Source organism: Aulonocara sp. 'chitande type north' Nkhata Bay, linkage group LG9 (assembly GCF_057382095.1).
Source record: "Aulonocara sp. 'chitande type north' Nkhata Bay isolate Kocher_YH1m ecotype deep benthic linkage group LG9, A_spYH_male_GT1.1, whole genome shotgun sequence".
In the NCBI taxonomy this organism is placed as follows: Eukaryota; Metazoa; Chordata; class Actinopteri; order Cichliformes; family Cichlidae; genus Aulonocara; species Aulonocara sp. 'chitande type north' Nkhata Bay.
This window is the reverse complement of record NC_141352.1, coordinates 31,762,687-31,790,587: the sequence shown is the minus strand read 5'-3', so window position 1 is coordinate 31,790,587 and position 27,901 is coordinate 31,762,687. Positions and strand designations below refer to the sequence as shown.

The 27,901-nt window shown below is 40.8% G+C and overlaps 1 protein-coding gene across 1 annotated transcript; it reads left to right on the top strand.

Annotated features, from left to right (window-relative positions):
• Positions 1-16: 16 nt before the first annotated feature.
• Positions 17-27,901, top strand: olfm3a (olfactomedin 3a). Its single transcript, XM_086306974.1, has 6 exons — positions 17-260; positions 18,708-18,851; positions 19,246-19,401; positions 20,223-20,442; positions 25,748-25,854; positions 26,119-27,901. The coding sequence occupies exons 1-6, from the start codon at positions 141-143 to the stop codon at positions 26,794-26,796; spliced, it is 1,425 nt and encodes a 474-aa protein (XP_086163100.1). The 5' UTR covers positions 17-140; the 3' UTR covers positions 26,797-27,901.

Below are 27,901 nucleotides of genomic sequence, written 5' to 3'. Positions count from 1 at the left end.
ACTGCCCTCAGTCGGAGCGCTGTGTGTGATGTCGCTGAACGCGTGGTTGCAGTGCCGCGGTCGGAGCGCTCTCTCTGCGGTCCCACAGCAATAAAAAAAGAAAGAAAAACGCGTGAGGTGAACAAAAGGACAGGAGCTCCATGATAAAGGACTGTATCTTGGAGAAAAGTGGCTGGCCGGAGCCCGTCAGCATGCGGGTCCTGTTGAGCGTCCTGTACCCGGTCCTTTCCCTCACCATCTTCGGATTGTATCCCTCTATGGTGAGTTTGATTTTTTGACACTTGTTCCGTTACAGAGCGAGGATGTCGTTTTCCGCGCACTAGCCTGCTAAGGGGTGAGGATGCACAACCTGTAGTTTCTCCACAGTAACCCTCGCACTGATAGATGCCACAGTTTGTTCTACGATGGTATGCCCAACTTCGCTCTAAAGTCGCAGTGCTTTAACGGGATTTAATGAGGTTCACGAATGTGCAGGAAGTACAGCACGTCGGTTTGGGTTTGGTGCGCATAGCTGCCCTTATTTCCATGAAAACTTTGAATAAATATAATGCCTGGAACCATTCTCTAAAATGTAAACTGAAGCCGTCCCACATTTTTTCTAAATGCAGTGCTAGTTAGTAGAAAATGCGTTTGGCTTATTACCAAATACACCGTGCGTTCTTTTCTTTCTTTTTTTTAAATTCACCTGGGTCTGTTTTCCCAATAAGCCAAAAAACGGCCACGTAGTTAATTTGTTCAATTTCTTTATGAAAATAAAAGGAAATCATTCTTTTGTGAATAATACATTTTGGTTCGTCACCCATCTTGGCCACTTGTGGATGTCATTTCGTTTGAAAGCTGAACAGGTTGTAATGCAGTTGTGAGAGGTGCACAGCATTTCACCGTAAGCTATGGGCTGTTTCCTGTCTAATAGATGTGAAGCTTCAGCCCTAAGCCACCATCCGTGCCCTATATGGTGAATACTTCAGCAGCAAAATCTTCCACAAAGGAGCGTCTCGCTCTTTTGTCAGTGACGCTGTTTCTGTCAGGATTTGTTGGTTTGTCTTTGCGTTTAACCTTCAGAAAATTGGAGGAAAGTAGAATTTCAAGTGTAGTTTTTTTGCTCAAAAATTCAAGTCTGAAGCTCAGTTTATCGAGCTCAAGGTTTTCTGTGGAGCTGTCCACTCTGTGGTGCTGAAACTGTGGTTCTTCCCAACTGGAAAACCAGAAAATCGACTTCATCCAACATTTGTATGCAGTTTCCAAAAGCGCAATAAGAACACTCTATGCTTTATTCATAGGGGTGAGTTCCTTGATCCTTTACTAGTCTTGGAACAATTAGGTGATTAATCAATTAGCGCACAGACAGAAAATGAATAGGTGGCAGTTTTTTTAATGAGTTCATTCTTTATGTCATCAAGATGACAGTGTCTCCTGCATATACGTCCTCAAAATACTGCCTCATTTTTCTCCTTCACATGATTTCATGATTCCTCTGTTCTTCATCTCTAACTTTTATCTGTATACTTTATAAGTTAATCAGTTGATTAGCTCATCCCTGCTATATACTGCATATGTTTTCATTATTTCATCACTAGTGAACTCTGTAAATCTGCTCGTTGGTATTCTCTCTATATTTTAGATGTTTTTTCTGCAAAGGCAGTTGTGGTTTCCTCTGACTATCATTCAGTTCGCTCTCTATCTTTTATCTCTTTGTGATTAAATCGATGAATACACCGTTGCCATTGAGGAGATATTGTGCTTGATCAAGAGCTGCATGCAAATTGCTTGCATGGCCCCAAAGGCCTTTCAGCTTCAGTGTTTAAAAATGATCTGGAAAGGGAAACCTTTTATGGTATTACACTAAGCTGGAAATTATTAAGCTGTCACTCACATGCTTTCAGACCTTATACATAATGCTTTCTTCAGTGTAGTAAGTGGTGGCAGCTGTTACTTCTTGGCATTTAAGTTTATTTGTTCATTCTGCCTTCATTACCCCTCAAATGTTCAGTTGGGCAACTTGAAAATAACCTTTTACAAACCAGACCTTGGACAAAGAGGCTAGAACTAAGGCTAATGGTATGAATTTTCCTTTGTTGCGGAGTGGCACAATCTGGTTTGGCAGATATTACCTCTGCAGTGTAGACAATGGATCCCTAAAGAGCTTTTGTGAGAAAATGAAATATTTGCATAGTGTAGTTTTCCCTTATGGTCTGTGCCAGCCGGGTAATTACACAGTGGCTGCTAACGGCACAGTGTTACTCTCATTATGATCAAAATGATGACTGGGATTTGTGTTTTATGATTACACGTGATAGTCTGCACCCAGAGGACGTATCGATTGAAGAAGAACGAGAGACGTAATTGACCTGAAGAGTCTGACATCAGTCCTGATGCCAAAAATTAAACTGCCCACTTCAAATTCAACACCCATATCTTTCCTCATAGTCCAAGCTAATAGCAGCAATTTTGTCTATAAATAATCACACAGTGCTTTTATGTAAGGTGTTACGTGTTAACATGTTTTAGCGAGTGCTTAACACGATAGGCTTTTTTTTTCATGGCGAGGCTTAAAGTAATCAATGACTGACATGTCTTTTGCGACAAAAGGGGCAATGCTGTTTCCTGTGGAAAGTTTTTTCTTGGTGAGACAAAAACAGCAAATCCCTGTCAGTTTCCTTAGAATAATTAATTCTTCTTTGGATATAAATGACAAATGATGTGCACGACTGCACAAAACATAACTGGTGTGAATAATGTGAATTTTTCTGGGGATTTTGTTACAACACCAGTGGGATGGAGCTTTGTGTAGGCACTTGCCCTCTCTGGTAGCCATTGTGAGTAGGTGGCAGGCAGGAGTACACAACCTGCAGGAACGCACACACACACACACACACACACACACACACACACAGAGTCCAAATAGTCCCTTTTATTAATATAAATGCCAGGTTTGTCAGTTTACAGAGATGCTGTTTTCAGCCTCAGTTTTGGCTGAAATGTTTCAGGTCACTTAATCAGGTTTTGATCACATATGAATAATATGAAATGAAAAATGATCATGGGTGCATGGGAGAGCATACTGTGACTGATCCAACACTGATCATTAATCATCTTAAACACAGAAAGGCATTTATGTAGCTATTGTTTTGCGGGGCTGAAGGAGGCTATCTGTCAGGAACTGATGTTGTCTCTTGCTTGTTTGAAATCAGTTTTTCAGCTTGGATTAGCATTTATATGGATGATACACTCCGGGAAATTTGTTGAGCACAGATGCCATATCAAAAGATGAGAGGTGCCATAGGCACACACCTACTCATATCCACACAGTGGTTAAACAATGGAGGTTTTACACTTCACATGACTATTTCCACCAGGAGCTAAATTAAAAATGACATCTTCTAACTATGTGTCAACATAAACCAACCAAACTGTTAGCCACAAGTCGGCACTCAAAGTCATTAGTCTGATGCTGCTTGTTTCATGATGGAAGCAGGAAGGAGGTTGTCAGGGCTCTTGGACTGGAAATAAAGAAAGCAAGTCACCGATGATGGATGGGGACAGTTTGTGCAAACAGCAGAATAAATATGAGGCACTTTTTGGACTAAGAGATGTTAGACCTTTTGAGTCACTGAGAGGTTGTAATGACTTTTCTGTCAGTTTTTTAAAAAAAAAAAAAATAGTTTTGTACCTGTCTGTTGAGAAGTATGTGGCAGGCTGATGGAAGAATTCAGTTGACCTTGTGTTTGTAGCGGTTGAATTCATCCTTTTGTTTAGCAGCACGGTGTCTAAATACAGACAACTATAGACACCCACAAACAAGCCCTGAAGAAGTTTTTACTTTTGCACCTTTGCTTCTCCCTTTTCTGGCGACTGGCCATCATATTCACTCAAAAACAGATACTTACCAAGAGATTGCAGTTATGTGGGCAATTATCAATCGCTTAAAGTTTCCATCTTTTTTTATATAGGTGATGATTATAACTCTTGAAGTGACATTTCCTCGTTTTATTTTACTTGTAGTTTTTTTCCCCTCTCATCTGAGTGACTGCAGCTTAGTTAATAATAAGTCTAAGCATAATTACAGGAGTTGAAACATGATGTTGAAACTACCAGGGGCATAGTTACAGCCCTCTCCCTGTTCCCTTTTTGATTACTATAATTACAGCCCAAGCGGTCTGTATATCAGCTGCATATTACTGGATAAGAGCTGAAAGGCTTAACATGAGAGGACTGGAAGACCTTTTTAGCCTGGAAAAATGGATCTTATACTTTCAGAGGTATTTAGAGCCAGATAAAGACAATAATTCCTGATGTCTTACTTAGATGCAGACAAACTGGAGCAGAGTTGAGTTTTTAGACTGATGTCAATAATTTAAATAGTCATTAGAGTCAAAGTAAACATGCATCAGAATGCATGAATTTCTTTCTAAGCGGTGTTTACCAGATGTGTTTCTAAAATGGGCCAATAATAGGATTGTTCTTAGTAGAGATAGGCATGTCTCCAAAAAGAACATTTTTGAAAGAGCAGGTTTGAAAGGTTGCCTCTGAACAAACCACAAGATATTTCAAAAGACATTTGGAACAACATCCTTGGGCAGAAAAGAGCAAAGTGGAGATGTTTTAATGTGCACCACCTCATACCAGCTGTCAAGCACCGTGGTGGAGGGGTAATGATTTGATGAGAATCTGGGCATATTGCAGTCGGTGACTAAGCCTTGAACTCCTCTGTATACCAGAATACCAATGCTACAGCCAACTGTGAGGCCATCTGTGACAGTTAAGGCGTGATCTAGAGTGGGTCTTAGAGGAAGACAGTGATCCCAAGCACAGCAGCAAAAATCCAACAGCATGGCTGAAAAAGAGAAGAATCAAAGTGTTGCAATGACCCAGTCAAAGTCCAAACCTCAACCAAACTGAAATGCTATGGTGGGACCTCGAGAGAGCTATGTGCAAACAAAAGCCCTTAAACCTCAATGAACTCAAGCATCCATCCATTCGCTTCCGCTTATCCTTTTCAGGATCGCAGAGGATGCTGGAGCCTATCCCAGCTGTCATAGGGCGAGAGGTGGGGTACACCCTGGACAGGTCGCCAGTCTGTCGCAGGGCCAACACACAGAGACAGACAACCATTCGCTCTCACATTCACTTCCACTTTCACACCTATGGGCAATTTAGGTTGATCAATTAACCTAACCCCACTAATTGCATGTCTTTGGACTGTGGGAGGAAGCCAGACTCAAGCACTCAAGCAATGCTGTAAAAAAAAAAAACAGTCACAACAATCACTTTTAGTTTTTGCTGTTACGTTTAACAGGGTTCTACTAGCTTTTGAGTCAGGGCTTTATTTGGCTTAATATGTTTTCATATGACTGTTGCCTGCTACAACACAGCTGAAACTTTCATGGACCTCAAATGTGCATCATTATAAAGCCACTCATGTGCTTTACTGTCAGTGTTTATTTAATACACTTGTTCACAAGCGTTTTGCCCAGTACATAGGCACTGGAGCAGGAGGAATAAATGTGCCGTGAAATTGGTCTTTATATTTTTGGAACTTGAACTTGAACGGGTGCTAATGTTGGAATCCAACTGGGGACCTTTTGCTTTTTAGGTAGAGATGTAAACTACCTTACAGCCTTTTGTTCAAAGTGCAAAAGAGCTGCAAGATCAGTAACATTACAACAATGAATCTGTACATTCTTTAGTACTGAACAGAAAAGATAACAATCGTTTAAAAGGTATTTCCCCATTCATCAGGTATACGAGTTTGCTCTTGGTGCAGATGCTGTAACATCTAGAATCCAGAATGATGACTCCTTATGCACGAATGGGTCACACAGCAGGTTTCTGTAGTTGCTGTGGTGGTTTGAGTGCAGTTCCAGCTCCAGCATCAAAGATGGAGAAGTGAGGGTCACCGTTGAAGCCTCTAGGTGCCACCTTGTCTTCTGTGTATCAGAGGATTCCTTTCATGGGTTCCTCAGCAGCAGCCTCAGCAGCATTCTTAATGTTGCTGTACTTAGCGGGCTTTTCCAGATAGTGTGGTTGATGACAGACCCTTTGGGAAAAGATACATGGGAATTCATATCAGTCAGTTAACATTCAGCTTGTAGATAACCTTGCCAACAGCTTTGGTGGCTTCAGTGGAGGTGGGAATGATTTTATCGGAGACCGTCTCTCTGTATTTTACCAGATGAAGTTAAATTCCAAGCCTGATTCAGCATGTTTGTTATAGTCTGCAACCAATGTTGTGCATGTAACTGATAACAGATGTTGTAGAGCGCATTACAGCAGACAGGCACACAATCAGTGTTACATGCTTGCTCTTATAATATAATTCCAGAAACTCTTCAATATCAGTGACTGATCTTAGTACAGTTCAGTGTACTCATTTTTAACATGCAACAAAATACAGAGTTTAACAGGTTACGCTATAATAGGACAAAGATTGTTTAGGGTTAAGGTTAAGCAAAGAGTCATTTGAATTAATTGTGTACAAAATAGATCAGTACAAATCCAAAGTCTGAAGTTTAACCATCAGGTATTGCTTTTTTTCTTCAAAATCATTTCTTTCTTCTTCCACTCGTCAGCACACACACCCAGCTTTCATAAGAGAGAATCTCACCAATTCCTTCATTGGCAGTGGCCTCAGACAACCTTAAAGAGTTTAAAAAGTATTTACCAAGCTACATACTGCTATACACTGGCAGTACTGTCCATATCTATATATGCTGCTTTATTGGAGCCAACTAGTATAAGCATATTCCCAAAAAGTTGTTAAGAGACATTTTAAGGAACTCATTAACTGAAGTAGAAATGTTGGAGTTCAGTTTAAGGAAAGTAGTTAGAGCAAATAAATTGCAACACAACTTCAAAGAACCGCCTGAAATGCACTGAACATACTAATATGATGGTTTTTGTGGGTAAAAGGCAGTTTTTAGACTTCGTGCTCTCTTGCTTTTACATCAGGATTTGGACCAGAGGCGGACATTTCTCTTCCCAAGGGGTCACATGAGAAACTGGGAGTGTTATGATGGGCTGCATCAATAAGCTGAACTCAGTTCTGCTCAATGTTAATTTTATCTCTTTATAAACAGTTACTGGTGAGAGTAGATGTTACAATAAGCAAATAAAAATATGAACTAAGCAAAATGTTCAAAATTTTGAAGACTTTTAACTTTATCCAGTGTGCTATTGCTATAGTTCTTGTAGTTTAATTACTTCATCTGCTGTTTTTCAGTTCCCTTTCCTTTGTTACTGAGTAAAATACAGTCTTTTTTGGGACTGAAAAGTTCATTGTCTGAACAATATCTGCCTTCCATTCTGCATCTGAGAGCTCTGGAAATCCATAATTTCTTTCTCACAAAACTGAGGTCCTATGCTCTTTTTAGTACTTTGCCCATCCTGAGCTACCTGACAGATATGTGGTGGCCTATGTCACCATGTTCAATCTCGTAGTGCAACAAAGTATTTGTGATTCTCTTGCCCTGATTAAGTTAATTTGTTAACATCAGCGACATGCACGACACATCCTGGTGTATAATAGAATTAAACAATACCAATTTCAGGGTTCACTTCAGTCCTTTTATCTTCTATTGTATCTGCTTCAAAAGTCCTACATTTTCCAGTCAGATTCAGACACCCAGCAGTTGTAAAACCTACTAGTTTGTCCCATTTCAGCCCAAGCCTGTCCATGCATGCAGTTGAACAAATTACTCCCTGTCCTATTCTCTTTCACTGATCACACTGCTGCTAGTTCTTCCTAAAATCAAATGTTTTATTCTCCTATGTACGAAGATGAGTAACTGGGTTGTGTAATGGACACTACATCACAGCTTTCATCCAGAGACGAGAAGAAAAAGACAACATTTTCAGCTAAAGCTCCTTGGACCACCTTGTTACGCTTTGCCTGGAAAGGCAAATACATTAGAAATTCTTCTTTTTTTTCTATTAGCACATCAGAGTCCACCAAATACTCTTTGATAAATTGACCGCTACATCCCTGCAGTGCAAAGCTTGGTAAAAAAAAAAAAAATAGTGCTTGCTGCTTTTACAGTTTTGCTAGCAAAGATTCAGATCTCTATTTTTGCTCTACATTATTGGTCAACTTATTCTGCTTCTCTGTCTTTAGTCTTGTAATGGAGATCCAGATTGTAAAATCCTTAAACACACAATCACACAGCGTTACCTCTTGCTTCTTTGAGTGAGTACTTAGGCCAGTGTTTCTCAACCACTATCACATAGGTGTGCCATAAGAAATGATCAGGTGTGCCGATGAAGATTGTCTGGTTCCAGCGGTTAGTACTCTAAGCGACCAGTGTGGGTAGCGGGAGAACAATTACATTCTCTACCACTAGAGGGCAGTACAACTACGTGCTCTAATTCAAGGGGATGCCAACTGCCACTAAAACAGAAGAAGAAGAAGAAGACGATATTACATAATTGTCATCCTGTGAGTGAGAAAATACATTATAGCAATAGATAAATATTTGAGAAGAAAAATTAGTCAATATGACCTGGATGACCTGGAAGAAAATTCCGACCCAGATGAAGGCCCGAGCTTGAGTAGTGGTCAGCAGAAAGCAAAAAAGGTACACTGGGGACAAACCGAGCCAATTCCGCTATGCCTGGTGCACGTGGTTTATCAGTATGCTTTTTGTGACATTTTTGTTTGGTGGTGTGTTTTACAAAAAAAGCAGAAAAAAATAGTAAAGCATGTTATTGTTTTGATAAATATGCAAAATTACAGTTATTTGCTTGCATTCCTGATCAGAACCATTTGGGTTAGTGGTTGAATATTAAGCTTGATTAATTTCTGACTTTTTACAGGAATCCAGTGTGGCTGCTCAAATGTTGGTATGAAAACGTAGTTCAGTGAATTCACTTTTTTGTACGTTTTAAATATATTTCAAAATGATTTGAAATCATATAAATTTCTAAAGCACAGTATGGCGAGCTCTCACCTTCAAAATAAAAGCAACATAACCATATTGTGATTGGGATTTTCCACAAAACTGCAAATAACAGTATAGGCATTCTCTGATGGGGAGTTTTTAAAAGAGTGTTTGTTGACTGAAATGGGACAAACTGCTTGATGTATACTTATTTACATTTTAATCCTAATTTTCCTGACTACACACCGACTGGTTATGGAGAATCAGAAGACCAGATGTGGTCTAGGGGCTGCACAGCACCCAGGTCTAAATTTGTACTAGAAGAATCTGCGTTGTAGCTTCAGCATCCTACCCATCCTACTGACACCACCACCACCGTAGAGCATAATTAGGAGGCGAGAATTCAAAGGGTACTAAAGAGCAAGAATTCGTAAAATGTGACCATCTACAGATTCTGTGACATTAATATGGCAGCAGTGTCCTTTTTCAAAGATTCAACCTTCTTATGTAATACTAATGAGCATGCTCTCATTTTTACCCTTAGAAGCTGCCAAGACATGTAATTGCTAATGACACAGATTTGATTTGAACATCAATTAAATGGAGATTCTTTTTGTGGCAGACTGCTTTACAAGATTTACTACACATTAACTTTAAAATAATCCTCGTTGGGTCCTGAGACTGGATGTGAGTGGCATTTCAAAAAGGCTCCATAGCTTTAGCTCTTATGAATCAGCTGAATGTGGACACTCCTGACAAAGACCGAAAGAACAAAGATTCTAGTCTTGGCACCCAGCATCCGCATGCTTTTCTCAGCGTATCCCAAAATAAATTTACATGGGAGATCTCCTTAGTATTCTGCTTGTGTATGCATGTGCCATTCACAGTGGCCTGAAGCTGTCCACTGGCCTTACTTCACTGATAATGTTTGATGACCGTTTCATTATCATCCTCCGTGGTGCCTATGACTGACATGTCATCATATTCAGTAAGAAGACTCATCGAAGTACCCCCCCGGAGAAGAAGCACAGGCGTGTGAACAAGATAATGCTGTGGTTCATTCAGAGACTGTCTAGGGCAAAATGTGCAGAGCGCCTGCAAAATTATCTATTCAATCGTCTCTTCACTGGGGTCAGAAAAGGCAAGAAGGTAGCACGCCTCTAGAAAAAATAATCTCGCTGCCTTTCACTATAGTCACATCTGAGAGAAAAGATGGCTTTTGCTTTTTGCTGCGTCTTCTTTTCCTCCCTTTTTTACTCCACAGTATGCGGCATCTCTTTGTCACTATCTTTCCGAAACCCTTTTTTGGTTTTAGGATTATTGCTGCTCTTTCTCCTGTGTTTTGGGGCGTCACCATTTGTCAGCGCTGTTTTGGATGTCTGCATTAGACTGCTTACAGACTGCACATGCAAGTTCATCTTCCCGTGCCATTAGAGTTAAAATGTTAAGTCATTTAAGCCGTATGATCATCAGTTACAGCACCGACATGCGCATTCCACTCCACTTGCCTCCAATACCCTGGTGGCTTTTTGTTTGGACAGGCTGATAGATGACTGGAGAGATAGCATCTGTTTAGGTCTCTGTCTTGTCGCAGGCAGAACGGCAGCCTTATTGTGATATGAGATTTAGCTTTGCCGGTATCACTGGCAGCTAGATTTGTTTCTATACATATTTACGGGTCTTTTAATGTCACACAATGCCAGCTTTAATCTGAGTTTAAAGACAGGAAATGCAAAGAATATGGGAAACTTTTCAAACATGTATGTTTGCCGTAACTTCGTGGAATTCAAATGTTCGACAACATAATGGACAAAGACGAGCTGTAGTGACAACTAGTAAAGTTAAGGTGTGTGACAGTGAAGGGATTTCCAGTCTGTCACCTTCTTCTGTCAAGACTTCACACTGTGGAGATGGAAGTGCCACTTCAGACATTACCATCTGAGAATGAACCTCATATAGTCATAACTCCATATTTTACAGTACTGTGACAAACAAGTGATGACAGCTTATCAGAATTAGACTATTTGTGGCTTTTCTGCAGCTCTGACTGATACTGTTGAGGGAGTCAGTTACCTTGCTATTAATCTGTATTTATAACGCATTGATTTCTGCTGCTGTCAATGACAAGCTTTTAATTTTTTCAGCCCCAGCATCTCACCTGGTTTATTCCTCTGAGGGGTTGCTCACAGACTCATACTGCTAGAGCGTAGCAAATAGAATAAGCCATAATGAAAATGGCTAAAGAAATTATATCAAGAGACCAAAGCGATACACAGCAGGGGGAAGGGGGGTTCATTTAGTGCAGACAGTCAGCTATGGTATATAGACTTGCTGTGAATCTTGGCAGCGGCTAATACAGATCTACTCAGCACTGAACAAAATCATTCCGCTGCTAGAGCCCTTGAAAAAGAGCTACAGTATCCTCTATCAAGTTATACCTGCTGTGACTTTATAGAAATGCTTGCAAAGAAAAAAAAAGTCCAGAATTCAACGTGCAAATTTATCCGGATAAACTGATCACAACTCACAAACAAGGGGAAAAAAATTTTAAATGCAAAAGAAAAGTGCAAGAGGGCAGAGACCAGATCAGGACAGAAATGCAATCATTAATGGAAGTGATTGAAATCTAATGACTCTAGCTAAGTCTCCCAAATCTTTTGAATTAAAAAGGTTAATGAAGAAACAGTTAAAGGCAAATGAGTAGTAGCCAAGGTGGAGGTTCAGTTAGGTGTGAAGCTGGCAGAATGTATGATTACACTATTCATGGTTATACCAACTAAACTCAAGATGAACTCTGTTAAGATGGAATCAGTTTTGCTCAAAATTATTTGATCTCTTTTTAAGTTTATTGGTCCAACCACAACAGTCCCAGTTTCCCATATGGCACTTGTTCATCCATGACTTGATATATTTACAGCACAAAGGGAGCAAGACAGAAACATTCACAGACAATGCAGAAAATACTTCAAGTAAGACAGGACTATCTACACTGAAGGCTAAATTGAGAAGAGGATATGGGGAATGCAATCAATAAAGTCCAACAGGGAGGTGTGTGGATCTGTCAGTTACCCATATACAGGGGTTAAGGTTAGAGGGTTAGGGAAAAGTGTGGACCGGCTCTCTATTTAAAGGGAATTTCTGATTCCAAGGGGTGTTCTTCCTTGGCAGGCTATGCAGAAACTGGTTTAAGCCAGTGCTAAGGTGAGTCTACCTCTGACAGTCTACCTCTGGATGCTGACCCCGCTAATCTTTTGGCGAAACTCTCCCAGAGTAGCCTTGCTGGTGAAGTCCAATGCATCAGTTCCTCTCCATGGCTGCAGCTCAGGAGGTAGAGCAGCTCTTTCACTATTTGACAGGTTGATAGTTCAATCCCTGGCTGCTCCAGTCTGCATCCTAGATCCTTGCACAATACTGAACTTCTACTGCTCTCTGTTATGTGTATCAGGGTATGAATGTTAGGAAGCAAGTACTTGGGCATTGAAAAAACTGCTTGCATAAATGGGGGGCAATGAAGTATGTTGTATTGAGTGCTTTTTGTAGGATAGAAACGCACAATACTATATGAGAACCAGTGTATTTGGCTAGCTTATTACTTTAGTGGCCAGGAAAAGAATAAGCCCCAGGGATCTGTTTCTTTTTAAAGGGAATCTATAAAGACCATTGAAGATATGTCATAATTATTTGGAATCATTTAACCTTAAAGGGTATCCAAAAGCAAAATGCAAGAGAATACTAAATATTAAAGGAAAACAGGGAGCATTAAACTAGTACTCAAGCAAAAAGTCACAAATGCTAAAAATGAATGGGGAACTCGTTATAAAGACAAAACAGAAGAGAAGCACGTAAAACCAGTCTAACGTAACCTTCGTAATCATAAAGTAATCAAGCAGGAAATAAACAAAAGATAACTGACACCAGAGGCTAACCTAAGAGTGATAACAGACAGTGTCGCACAGAAGACACAAACAGACAAACGAGGCCGAGGAAACACAAATAGGGAGATCTCACAAGGCTCGAATGACAACAAGAAGCCAAACAAACATCAGAACTCAATAATTTCACAAGAACTAAGACTCAGAATCACTAAAGTCAAAAATCATCATTAGAATGACAAACTAAAGCAAGAATCAAAATTCTAAAACTATTTGAAACACTAAATCCACAACTGAGAACCAAACAGAAACCCAAAACTCGAATACAGTGTATTAACCAAGAATCCAACAGCAAAGCCCTTGGACCATGAAAGGACAATACAATTACGCATTTCAACATACAAACTTGATTCTGGTGGTGCAAGGCAACAAACAGGCAATTACTTTTTTTCTCTTTGTGATTTCTCGTGAATTCCCCATGAGGTGTAGAACAAACTGTATGCACTAATGTGAGATGTGACTGGAGGTTTGTGTTGAATCATCTCCTTGTTTACTCACTCACTGTTCTGTATATAATGGACACACATTGGTTCACTCAGCAGCGACAAGTAAATTGAGATGTATTAACCATGATTAGTTTATATCATTACTGTTTGCAATTTGGTGGTCGCGTTGAGCTTTTGTAAAGCACAGTGTATTGTACTGAGGTATTTTAGGCAGATGACACTGACCTGCTTTTTCTGTGTATACATTAACCAATTACTATAAATATAAAGAATCATATTAGAAGGTTGTTGACCAGCATATGTTCAGCCTTTACTGAAAGCCTTGTTTTTCTCAAACTCACAAATGTCAGTCCCACAGTAAGAAAAGGGCAGGGGATCATTAACGTAATAACTAAGATTCATAATCTACATTACATTTTAAGAAATCCCACCATTCTTCCATGAGATTGTGAGATGTTTTGTGCTGAAATTATCAAACCATTGTAATTTCACAGCCCCTTGCATGAGCAGCAAGCTTTGTTTCAGCAGAAGATGCAGCTGTTCAGGACCGCTGGGCAAAAATAAATATTGGTAGCAATATAAGTGATAAACAAGCAGTTACAGTAAACTAGTCAATAAACCATAAAAACAACAGACAAAACAATCAACATGAAGCTGGTGAAATGACATCAGTATTGCATGTCATATTATGTGAGGGGTGCCTCCATTCTTTTCCTGTCATCGGCTTATTGCTTGTTGGCCTGATGACGGATCCAGTACTGTAAATGTCACTCTGGAATTCACTAAGACATAAAAGGTTTAGGGGCAAATTCACTGTTCATTCAGGCAGCCTGACACAAGTCCAACAATAAAGAGGACCAGAAGTGAGACTGATTTTGTGGGCGGCAATAAAAGCAACGAAAACAATTCATTCATTACTTAGGTGTTGTGTAATCTTTGAGTCAGTAAATCAAGACCAGCAAACATTGTTTACATCTATGTTGAATGAACACATTTGTAATAAAAGTTAAAATATTACGAGTTTTGATGATTGCTGATCTGACTTGGAGACAGGTACATAGTTGTTAAATGGGTCCAGTAAAGGTTTGTTCTTTCATTTCACTGTGTTATTATGTCATGATGTGTTTTCTGCATTGAAACACTCTTCTACATGTTGTGTTTTAGTGCAGAAACTTCCAAATCTCCCAGGAAGCAGGAAGCTGTAGTAAACAGTCTAAATCTGTCAGTAGACACAATAAAATGTCAAAAGGGGCTTTCTTTCAAATGACATGAACCGAGATTTGCTATTTATGAAGGACTTTCTTTGGATTTGTGAGGTCACTCAGAGAGTAGGAGGCTATAGAGACAGTTTCATATTGAAACATATTATTTAAAAGCTCAGATATTATTGAAAATCCTCAATCTTAGTCACATAGAAAAATAAATGTTTATAACAGGTTTGTTAAAAATTGAGTGCTTTCACAAAATCGTCTGTGCCTATGTTAGCATGTGTCATAGGTTTTTACTCCGGTTTGTTATAAATCATGGGGAAATAACAAACTCTGGGCTTGCTTGCTGGTTTCGACTGTAAACATATTGAAAGCTGGCACAAAATAGTGTCTGTTGGCAACCTAACTCCAGAAATATTGATGACTGCTGTAAATCATCCTTTCAAAAATCCATGAGTCAAACCTTGGCAAAGACACATAGGGAGATCAAGTATGAGAACAACTGCAGGAAACAGTTGTTCTCATACTGTGTCTTGTGTGCGTGTTAAATACTGCATGTGACCACTCATGCAATTCTGCGCTCATGTCTATGATTCCTGCAAGGAGAGCGATACCTCGCTGGATGAGCGGGCAGAGCTTTCGGCTGCTGGATGCTGTTTTGTAAGGATGATAAATGACTGAGCTTTGGTGTGCAGAGCTGTGAAACCCCATGTAGCCTTGGAGCAAGATCTTCTTGTATTTAGTGTTTTGGAGGAAGAATATATCGGAAAATTAGTGTTTGCCTCATCGGCTACACGGCAGCACAAGTAAAACACAATGTCACTGTGCTGAACAAGCTAAAAACATCGTCCCTTATTAATGATACGGCACCCCTGGTGTCGTTGCCCACCTCTCAATTTTAAATACACGTAGACGTTGAGGCCTATCAGGAGGGGCTATGCGCTTACCTGCTGCTCTCTGGCAGGTAGCTCCATGCGCTCCTGGGTTTTAAATGCACCTTAGAACACACATGCATCAACACTACAATGAGCGGGTGGAGGGAGGTTTGGAGTCTTCACACACCCCCATTCTCTGCGGCCTGCTGGAGCGGGGGGGCTGGGAGGAGGAGTTGGCCATCCAACTGGGATCTGGAGTGTGGGGCCTCCCTGCTGCTGCGGAGTCGGGGCGGTCTGCCTCTCCCCACTGCAGGGAAAAGGGTAACACCACCTGGGTCTGGGTGCAGTTCCCCCTCCAGGGGCAAGGGTACCTAGACCCGGTTCCTAGAGTACGCTTGGGGAGTGTGATCGTGTGCACAGCGTCTCTTTATGTCTGTCTCCACGTTGGTTGAGTGTGGAGTAAGTGCATATGAGAGCATGAGGGTGGGAATGGATGTTTGTATCTGTGTGTGCCTGTATGTCTGTGTCTATATGTCAGGTTGGGTATCAGACGCCACCTCTCTGGGGACACCTCAGGCCCTCCAAGGTATGGAGGCCTATCTCCCCCCACCACCACTTCCCCTGCCGGTGGCAGACGCCCTCAGACATCAGTGCGTTGGTGGTTCTTGGTGTCCGGGGATGGGCGTCCAGGCTCACTCCTTGGTGGCTGCTTGTCGGGGCCTGGAGCCTGGGGCTTGCTCGGGCCACTTCGGGGATGGGGTGTCCTCGGCCTCTCGGCCTGGGGCTCGGTCACTCTGGTGCAGCTGGCTGCCGGCGGAGCTCACGGGCGCGTCACTGCAACTCCCCCTGGCTTCTGCTCCGCGGCTGCTGAGTGACCCCTCATCTGAGACTCTCCTCAGCTCTTTCTGGGACAGTGGCGCGGCTGCCCCTCTGTTGGTCTTCCTTGGTCTCTTGAGTTCTGGGGGCCTCTGGATGTCTGGAGTTTCTCCTCCATACCTGCTTCATGCCCTGGAGGACGGGGCTGTGGCTCCTCACACCCTCTAGCAGATCATTACATGAAGGAACCTTTTAAATACAAGCGCGCTCACGCTCACAGGTGTACACACGGGGACTCACACACACATACACCCTTTTGGGCTCCTTCCTCAAAGCACACTGTGCACTGTCGATCTTACGTGCTGCACAATAATGTTTAATATTTAGTATTTACTGTTATATTCCCATAAATCATCATGATGTTGTTTATTGTATTGCTCTCGTTTTCTTCTGCTTGTTTTCTTTTTTCTTTCTCAACAGGTGATCCAGGTGATTGATATATGGATTTTTTTCTCAGCTTATTCTGTTGGTTTTTGTTTTTTGCCCTTTATCCCCGTCCCTCTTCTCCGCAGTTTTTCCCCCTCTTCCTTTCTCCCCTTTCTTTTCCTCATTCAAGTCTGTCCCGTATCTAGCAAGTGAAAATAAAAAAATAAATAAAATAAACAAATCAAATAGAATCAAATAGACCATCCCAGGCTGGGATGGTCAATTTGGTAAAGTAAATAAAGTAAATCCGTTGGGCATCTTTCTTTGCCTTTAGACAATAATTCTGATGGCAAAAGAACCAAACGGGACAGGCAAAAAAAACCCAACATTTTAATGATACGGCAGTAGCTCGCCAGGTTTAGATATGTACATCGTGTTGGACGTTACTGTAAAAGATTTGTTACACTTCTTTATAGCTGTGCTGTCTTGCATTAGTAGGCAGCTTTAATAAATCAATATTTAGCAATCAATAGTTAAGCATCAGTGAGATGGACTGCACTGCCCTAGTTTTTTAATGTTTTTGCTTTTGCAACTTTTTGCAATTTTCTTTCATTTTTCCTCAGTACATTTTGAATGCCTACCTGTTTATTCCTCATCTCAGCATTTTGTGCTTACTGTACAAAGTACTTCTTTGTCAGCAATGTTCTGTTTTCTTTCCCTTTTTCAGATGTTGTTTACCTACATAACCACCTCTTCAACTCTTCTGTCTATTCATATCCCTCCTCTTCCCATTTTTTTTTCTTCAGATGTCAGATTACAGTGAATGAGAAGGTTTACAAGCACATAAATATTTATATCATTACAAATGCATCTTCTGGCTCCTGTTTGCTTTACTGGAGAGTCAGCTAAATCTCTATAGCTAGAGAGTGCATGGCCCCGAGTCCTATGAATAATTGAAAAAAGGTACTTGAAGCTACGTAAGTTACACACAGTTCAAAGCTGTCAGAGTTTCATAGATGACTTTTAGATCTGTTGTGTTACTTTATTAAGAGTATTTGATTCTGGTCATATATTATGCATTATACTGAGATATTCCCATAGTTTAAACATGATAACATAACAGTTCAGTAAAAACTTACTTAAAAGTTGGGGAATAGTGTCAAAAAATGTATCCACGCAGAGATTAAACAAGAAAAGACCAAAGGGATTGCTGACAAATCGGACAAATCGATGTGTTAGAAGCTATTCTGACAGATGTGGTGAAAAGTATTGCACTCAACACAGGTTAATTGACATCCTTGAATTGCCTTATCCAATCATGGCAAGCATGACAGCAGGCTAGTAAGGGCTTAAGTTTCTCCACACATTGATGTTGACGTGTGCACAGGCGCAGGAGCAATACTCTGAATACTGTACTGTGTGTATAGGAACCTTGCAGAATAGAGGCCTTTCTTGACCTTTCCAAAAAAACAGAGTTGCTATGTGTGCTCTAAATGTAAGTTACTAATGTTTAGCAGTTTTATTTACTAGCTTACTGCTACCAATAGTGACCAAACCCAGTATCAAGATTAATTCCAAAGCTAAACAGCATTTCTTTTTGATTTTCAGGTGTTATTAAATTCAGAGTGGATTACTATACTACACACCAGCGTAGCCAACACAAGCTTTAGGTGTGCGACACCTGCTCAGACTGGCCAGACAAACTGCACATCCCCAAAAAATAAAAGTCACAAATCTGATTACTGATATTGGTCCATAAAATCACAGAAAGTGCAAAAGACTGATTTAGCAGCTTTAGTTGATGAAGCAATGGACACATGCCTCTTAAACTACCTCTTGTAAAATTATAAAGTAATATTTAATATTTTTAGGCTTTCTCTCATTCCCTTTCATTCTACAACTACCTGCACTTGATTACAAACTTACATTTCTATAAATGTTCGTAAAAATCAAGCTGAGCGTCACTTCGGGCAAGTCATGTAGTCATGTATCATATACTGCATGGGACATAGGTAGTTACAACAAGTGAAGGATGTCAGACCTTAGTCTATACATATTCCATATATATACTAGAGTATATGTAATATATTATCCATCCTTAGACTCTACATATATTTGTTGGGTCTTACAGACTATCGGTCCAAAGGAGGGCTGGCAGGTGTACAGCTCAGCCCAGGATGCTGATGGGCGCTGCATCTGCACAGTGGTGGCACCAGAACAAAGCCTGTGCTCTAGAGACGCCAAGAGCAGACAGCTCCGCCAGCTACTAGAGAAGGTAAACACACGATTTTACCACACACCTGCACACACACGTTGTTTTATAAAGGATAGGAATAAAGACGTAACAAGTCTCTATAAGCTTTATTTTCCTTTCATCTCCCGATACGAGGTATTTTATTGTGAAATTTAACTGAAGTGGGGTGCTGCTAGGCCTTTCCAGGATTTTTTTTTCTCTTTTCAACAATAGCCCATTACAAATTTCAGGCACACACAGGCTCACCAGGGAAACCCATCAAAGTGCCTTTCAGTTAGCTGCGCTGGCTGGAAAGAAGGAAAGAACAGAAGAGGTCATATATTTACTTTACAACCATATCATGGACTGTAGCTAGCGTCTCAGTTTGTGCATTGGAACCCCCGTTCCAGTTTTAACGTGGCTTCTTTTATTCTAGGTGCAGAACATGTCTCAGTCCATTGAGGTGCTGAACCTGCGCACTCAGAGGGATTTCCAGTATGTCATGAAGATGGAAAACCAGATGAAGGGTCTGAGAACCAAGTTCAGACAGATTGAGGATGACAGGAAATCCATCATAGCCAGAAATTTCCAGGTGTTTTATTTTTACCTGGTTAATGTTCAGTGGATCTTTGTGTTTTGTTTTCATTTATGTGAATTAGTTGTTTTTATGCCTTTCTGTACCATGAATCTGTTAAAGTGTAAACAGGCTCAGTATCTTTTCTCATGCAAGTCTTTACATAAGTTCAATCTAACAGTTCTTTTAACTTAATATATTTCAAAGAAGAGAAAACCAAGAAATACTAAGTCATGAAAGGGTTTACTAGTTGAGTTAATTGACACTGTGAATAGAAAGCCACTGTTGTCCGAGGCTTAATTTAGTGCAGTTGGCTAATAACTACCCTACAGATTCCCTTGAATTTTTACCATAATAATAAAAATGTATAGCATATTTACCACAAACCCTTCAGAAATCATTCAGAAAGGGTTCAAATCTTAGATTTCTTTTCGCTGCTGTCACTGCCCCGTGTGGATTGTACTGGACAGCTGGTAGGGGAGTAGGATTATTTCTGGTGTGGCAAATTGTCTGACACCAAATGAACTGAAAGATTCGCAACAAGCAGCTGGAAAATCAGAAATTGAGCTGTTGGTTGACCACCAACAAATTCCAATCTCATTGTATCATTGCAAATAGGAAATTGGTCCATTTCCTTGTGTTTAATAGTACTAGATGTCAGTGCTAGCATTACTTTATTCTTTCATGTAAGGCTGACTGTTCTACTACAGTACAATAAAACTCTACCATGGACATTTCCTGACATACAGTAATTTCGTTTCTTCCTAACTTTTGCACCTATCCGCGATCTCCCACCTCTTCCCCTTTGTTTCTCATCTCTGCTGCTGTCATTTCTGTAGGAGCTTAAGGACAAGATGGACGAGCTGAAGCCGTTGATCCCTGTGTTGGAGCAGTATAAGATGGATGCTGCACTCATCTCTCAGTTCAAGGATGAGATCAGAAACCTGTCTGCGGTGTTGACAGGCATACAGGAGGAACTTGGGGCGTATGACTACGATGAGCTTTATCAGCGAGTCCTGCGACTAGACAGTCGGCTCCGCAGCTGTATGGGCAAGCTGAGTGAGTAGTGTGCACTGCATTTTGCTGATAGTACAAAAAGTTTGAATTCTTCTTGTTATCACAATAAACTAAAATAAGAAGCCACATGTGTACTGAGAAAACTGTGCTCATCTAAAAATAATACTACTGTGTGTGGTAAAAACAATGGCATTAGTATGTTGTAACAAGTTCACATAGGAGTATTGATGTTATAGGTGTTGCCATTAGGGCTGCCACAAACGATTATTTTGATAGTCGACTAGTCACCGATTATTTTTGCGATTAGTCGACTAATCAGATCATCATCCATTGGACGTACAGCGTACAGCTTATTGCACCAGCAGCATCTGGTCTTATATAACTATCATTAGCTTACAGCTTGAAGTGTTTGTGCTAACTAAAAATAAAGACAAGATGGTAGTTTATTAATTTTTAATGAAATTTGCAGATTGTTTCGGTGAAGTTTAATAAACTCCTTGCTTTCTAAAATATAACAGGACACCAGAGTATATTCTCCAGCGTCTCACACTTCTGATAATCAGCTGTCTGCTTGACAGTTTTAGCTGTGCAAAAACTATAACTTTAATCTCAGCCAAACCGATTTACTCAGGAACAAATAAAATACTAAAAGCCAAACAATAACATTTTTAAGTTATCTAAGTGACTTATATATATGTTTAACCTGACTAGCGAAAGACGGCGGTGGGTTTGAAAACGATTTGCCGGGAGTCCGGTGTTCTCACGGCTCTAGTTAGCCTTGCCCCCGCCTAGCTAACGAGCTAGTGGGTAACAGACGTCTCCGAAAACGTCGGAGCGCTTTTGAAAATATGTGGTGTCTTGATAAACTGAGCAGATATTTGAGGTTTACACAGCTACATTCAAGCCTGAAAATATGTTAAACGTTTATTTTGTGACCCAGAAAGAATAATAAGAGTAAAGTTAAAACTAACTAGCTGCCGCCATTGTTGACAACTGCGCTGGGCTGCGCTATGAATTCTGGGACACAGCTTCTTCTTCTTCGGGGTTTAACGGCAGCTGGCATCCTTGTACATGCAGTGCTGCCATCTTCTGTTTCAGTCCGTTATTACACTCTTAAATCCTACTACCGGTACTCATTCCTGCGTCCTTTGTGATCTTACAAAGCTTCAAACGATGCGTCGCCTATTAAATTAGTCGTCGACGATTTTAATAGTCGACATAATCCTGACTAGTCGACTAATCGTGGCAGCCCTAGTTGCCATCATGGTGTACTTGTGAGTAATCCTGCTAAAGAAATTAACCACCTAGGGAAATGCACAGTGCTGTGCTTAAGTCTAGAGCCATCGCTCATTTCTGTGTATGTTGCTAGGACAACAGGAAAATAGTGCAGCAACTTATTCAAACATGTGGAAAACAAAAGTAACTAGTTCTATTTGGTATGACCACCTTCATTTTTCATCACAGTCTGAACTGTCTTAGACAAGTTTTATTGTAACTTCTTTAAGTAGTCTTCTTGAACTAATACTGTTACTGTTTATGAGAAAGACCCGAGATGCAAGCACAGGCTGTGATGCGAGTGAACTTTATTCCAAAAGGTGAAAATGCAAGCAGAAGCAGAGAATGTCCAGGACAGAACTAAGAGCACAGCCCATTCTCACTCCTGACGCATAATATACCAACGATTTGTCACATTCCGAGGCGTTCCATGGAAATGCGAAAGGTGACCTTCTGTGTTCCTATGCTACGCGCTGGATTGTGGATGAAATCGAACAGAATGACACTCCCGCAGTAAAACACGTTCCAGCCGTGTAACCCTAACCATAACCTTATCCCTAATCTTAACCACCACATTAATCGTGTTAGATAGTGTTTTCCAAAGTGATTTAAGTAACAGAAACGTAAATGTGTAGATTCATTTCTCTCATGTTTCCTCATTTTTCTGAACTCGTAAAATAGGGACCTGTTGGGTGACCGTAAGCGCAATATACCGATGATTTGTCACCTAGCGTAAAATGTTACGCTTTGGGAGTGAGAACGTGTTGACAGACTGACAGAAATCAGAGACAAGATACTGACAGGGAACAGAGGGAACATACGGGCAGGGATGACTAGACTAGACTAAAGAGAAGAAGCTCAGAACCAAAACCGAAGAACTAGGAAAATTTTACCAGAATACATAACCAGAATAAACAAGAACATTAGATAATGTTAATTAATACAAAACACACAGTTACATTGTGTGTTTTCTTATGCAGACATGCTTTTACAGCAGTTTTAGAATCACTGTCATGTTGAAAAATGAAGCCTTTACCATTTAGATGTTTTCCAGATGGATCAAAATCCAGCATCACTTGCCTGCATCAATGATTGCATCAGTTCTGAAAAAATCCCCAAGACCACTGAAATGCAGCCCAAATGACAGAGCCCCCACGGTGTTTTACAGATAGCTGTACCTCTCTTCTGATCTCCTCCATATATATTGACAACATATTGAACCAAAAATGTGGATTCATCACTCCATCACCTGTTGCGTGAGATTTTCAGTCCAGTTTTTGTGTAACGTGGCATACTGCGTTTTCCTTCATTAAGAAAGGCAGCCACTCTTCCACTGAGACCATTGGTGATGAGGCTTCACCAAACAGTAGATGGATCAGCTGAACTGCCAGACGCAACTTGAGGGTTGTATCCTGAAACCCTAGAAAATCAGTGAGGTGCAGGAAATGGACTGAAAATGAGTGAAAAAAAAACAGCCAATGTCCAAAGAAAACCTCCAGAAGGCTTTAAGAGAATCTGGATTAAATTGTTCAAGATCACTTAAAAATGACACAAACATCTGGCTCTTTGGAAGCAAAATATATAAAAAATGAGCAGGGGCTTTACACTTGCACACAGTTTCACAAAGTACTTTAATATAATATAATTAATATAACCAAAGCTTCAAAATCTTTGAATGTCCAACTTCAGATACTTTTACTATTCTTTGCTTATTTCTTGTTACATCTCAGAGTGACAAATGTTGCTCTGAGATATAACAACTGTGAGAAATAAAAAACCTTGTGAATGTCAGTGTGTTTCATCTAGAATTCATGCTGGTGAAAGACATTTTTTAAGGACTGCTGTAATGTTTGGCCTTTAACATTAAATGTTCTAAAATCTCTAACTGAGGGAAGTGAGAGTAATGTGCCATGCCTAATTTCTTCCTAATGGGCCAAAAAGCAAGCACTTTGTGCCTTTAATATCTACAAGCACAGTTTCTCCCGGGAAGTTAAGCTATTAATTAGTACAGTAGGCAACATTCAAATTACATGGTGACTTTCAGGGATCTGTTTTCTTATGCTTTGAGTGGGGGGCAAAGTGAACAAGCAGAAGATGGATTTCTTAATATGATGGCAATTTTAATGACACTTGTTCCGTACTTGAAGATCAACCATCCATTACTAATTGTGCTTAAATCAAGCCTGTTATAACTTACCAAAATAACAGGTGGAGGAGGTCTGCATAGAGAAAGAGATGTGTACATTTTTAATCTTCAGATACTCTAAAGAACTGTGCACTAGACATAAGTTGAGTTTCCTTTAGCTACAAACCTCTTCAACCTGAGCCTGAGGTTGGGAAGAGTCCCACAGCTCTGGAAAACCTCCTGTGTTGTACCAGTGCCAAAGACTTCACGCCCCAAGGACCTCAACAGCTACAGGCCGGTGGCTCTGACATCCCACCTGATGAAGACCCTGGAGCGGTTGGTCCTGGCTCAGCTTCGGCGCCTAACAAGCTCATCACTGGACCCACTTCAGTTTGCCTACCAGCCTGGCATTGGAGCGGATGATGCCGTCATTCACCTCCTACATCGTTCCCTCGCTCACCTGGAGACCGCTGGAAGCACTGTGAGAATCATGTTCTTTGATTTCTCCAGTGCCTTCAACACTATTCTTCCCTCGGTTCTGAAGGACAAGCTGGAGAACTCTGGAGTGGACCATCACCTCACTACCTGGATTTTGGACTACCTCACCGACCGACCACAGTATGTGAGGACTCAGGGCTGTGTGTCGGACAGGGTCGTCTGCAGTACGGGGTCCCCACAGGGAACGGTTCTGGCTCCGTTCCTCTTCACCATCTACACTGCAGACTTCTCCCACAATTCCACCCAGTGCTTCCTGCAGAAGTTCTCTGATGACTCTGCAATAGTCGGCCTCATCACTGATGGGGACGACAAGGAGTACAGAGGACTGACTCAAGACTTTGTGGACTGGTGCCAGCTGAACTACCTCCAGATCAACGCCAGTAAAACCAAGGAGCTGGTGGTAGACTTCCGCAGGCACAAGCATTCTCCACTGCAACCACTGAACATCCAGGGTATGGACATTGAGGCTGTGGACAGCTACAGGTACCTTGGTGTTCATCTGAACAACAGACTGGACTGGACTCATAACTCAGACGCCCTCTACAGGAAAGGGCAGAGCAGGCTGTACCTGCTGCGGAGACTCAGGTCGTTTGGAGTGGAGGGCCCACTCCTGAAGACCTTCTATGACTCTGTGGTGGCTTCTGCTATCTTTTATGGTGTGGTCTGCTGGGGCGGCAGCATCTCTGCTGGGGACAGGAAGAGACTGAACAGGGTGATCCGAAGGGCCAGCTCTGTTCTAGGATGCCCTCTGGACCCAGTGGAGGTGGTGAGTGACAGGAGAATGGCGGCTAAGCTGTCATCCCTGTTGGACAACGTCTCCCACCCCATGCAGCAGACTGTGACAGCACTGAGCAGCTCCTTCAGTGGGAGACTGCGGCACCCACGGTGTGGGACGGAGAGATTTCGCAGGTCTTTCCTCCCCACTGCTGTCAGACTCCACAACAAAGACTTTAACTGAACAAACACACACATCCACACATGTGCAATAACACTAAGTGCAATAATCTTTTCTGGCATCGTTGTATTTTTACTCAGTTGTATATAGCATTCGTATTCTATTTTTATCTTATTGTATATTTTTATTCTATTTTATTCTACTGTATATAGTATATTATTTTATTCTATTCTGTACAGCTGTGTACTGTATTTATTCTTATTGTATTCTAATTTTTGCGTCATAACTTTTGCACTGTCCACTTCCTGCTGTGACAAAACAAATTTCCCACGTGTGGGACTAATAAAGGTTATCTTATCTTATCTTATCTTATCTTAAAACATCAGTTGTGTAATTCTGTTTTAAGTTAAATTAAGCATCTTGCTTCCACTGCTACCTTAGTATGCACGGAGGGCACACTCTGTGGTGGAACAGGCATGAAATTGGCTTCAGAAATCTAGTTAGAGACAAAAAGCACCACAGCACATCTTATCGCTGCATTTCTTTATTAACAGCGTGTGGGAAATTAATGAAAATCACTGGACCTGTTACAATAAAGACATCTGGAACCCGGTTTGGGGCATGGATGACTGATCCTCTCGCATCAACCAGAAACAACAGGGTGAGTTATGAGAGCATGAGGGTGCGATGCATTTAATATCAGCGATGTGCTCTGTTGTTAAAGTGGGCAGAATATCACAGCAATTTAAGAAGAGGCTTGCATTTATAGATGGGGTTTTGATTTATTTATTTATTTTTGGGAGGGGTGATTTTAAAAAGATGTACGATGTGGGGTTTTTTCATAATATCAAGAATGATTCAGATTTGATTTTGTATTGCTGATGGCTGATTCTAACCATCTGTCCTCTCCATCATCTCTTGTTAGGTTTGGTATATGGACAGCTACAGCAATAGCAAGATTGTACGTGAATACAAGACAATGGAAGACTTTGTAGCAGGGGTGGTTTCTCGAACCTACAGCCTCCCCTTTAAATGGGAGGGAACAAATCACATGGTCTACAATGGATCGCTTTATTACAACAAGTACCAGAGCAACATCATTGTCAAGTATAACTTCGAGACGGGCAGCGTGCTGGCCCAGCGAGCTTTGGAATTTGCCGGCTTCTACAACATGTACCCATATACGTGGGGGGGATACTCTGACATCGACGTCATGGCTGATGAACTGGGAATGTGGGTTGTGTACGCAACCAATCAAAATGCTGGAAATGTTGTCATCTCTCAGATCGACCCTGACACTCTGCAGGTCCTAAAGACTTGGACCACCGAATATTCCAAAAGGAACGCAGGTGAATCTTTCATGATCTGCGGGACACTTTATATTACTAATTCTCACCTGTCGGGAGCAAAGGTTTACTACGCTTACTCTACCAAGACTTCAACCTATGAATACATAGACATTCCTTTCCACAACCAGTACTTTCACATCTCCATGCTCGACTACAATGCCAGAGAGAGGGCGCTGTACGCTTGGAATAATGGGCATCAGGTAATATTTAATGTGACCCTTTTTCATGTCATAAAAACTGATGATGATTCTTAAGTGTGATACTTTTCAACTACAACTACAGCACCATCGTTTGTGATACAAGGACCTCCTTATTGACCATGTTTTCTTCTATTTGAAATGGACTGTGGTTTCTTTACTTCGCATTACTTGAACTTTTCTAATTTTTGCCTCTGGATTCTTGGCTGACTTGAGCATGGACTTTAATGCTTTACTGAAAAACATGCTATACAGTTTATACACATTTCCGTTGCTGCTGATCAGACTAGTATGCCTTATTTGCTAAGTGTCAGGTCTGCCAGCACAAGACGCTTTTGCATGAATGTTAACATTTTGTCCACAGTGATTTGCTATGACATGACTGTGTTTTGTTGCAAAATTGTTACTTGCTTTACATACAGTGTTTGCTTTCTTTGTCTTATTAAAATTCTATTTAAAAGTATTTAAACCTTGAAAGTAACGTATTAATGATTGTAAAATGTAGTTGCCATTCTTTTAAAGATGGCCCTGTAAGATATTATTGTTATGTATGTCTCTGTGGAAGAACATTTGTATTTTTTATAAAACCAAAACCATGAGACGATATCGGCGCATTTTCATTAAAACGAATTATTGTACATTTCATTCAAATTATTTTGTCTGCTAAAAATGAATATCGCCCCTGATCTGATGAAGAAGCAGTCAGCACCCTAGTCTAGTCATTCGGCTTATTCCAATCAGGAAACGATGCATCCCACAGTGGAAGCCATTTGCCTTGTTTGGTTTGTGTCCATCATAGGCATGCAGTATTCATATTAGCATATGAGCACTCATCTAAAAGAGTTTGAGGTATGCTGCAGATGACTCTCCCTTTTGAAACCCAACCTGTATCATCTTAAACAGGACAATTTGATCAAATGACTTCTCCTAAAAGGTGATGGAAAAATAGAAGTATAGTACTGCACACAAGTCTTAACCTTCCTGCCTTCTTGGGACCTTTTTGTGCCACTGCTATGTGTTAAATGGCTGCCATTTCCACTGTGTTCAGTGGAATATAACCAAACTTGCCACAGGATAGTTTTTACCTGTCAATGTTAATATTCCAGTGTGAATTCCTTAAATCAGCCTAAAATGGCTGAGCAGCAGAAATCCCCACACCCAT

Bases quoted from the DNA above. Each gene is read 5' to 3' on its own strand.
- olfm3a (XM_086306974.1), top strand. From the start codon at position 141: ATGATAAAGGACTGTATCTTGGAGAAAAGTGGCTGGCCGGAGCCCGTC. The intron at 261-18,707 runs GTGAGTTTGATT...TGGGTCTTACAG, and splicing joins TCGGATTGTATCCCTCTATG to ACTATCGGTCCAAAGGAGGG. The intron at 19,402-20,222 runs GTGTTTTATTTT...TCATTTCTGTAG, and splicing joins TCATAGCCAGAAATTTCCAG to GAGCTTAAGGACAAGATGGA.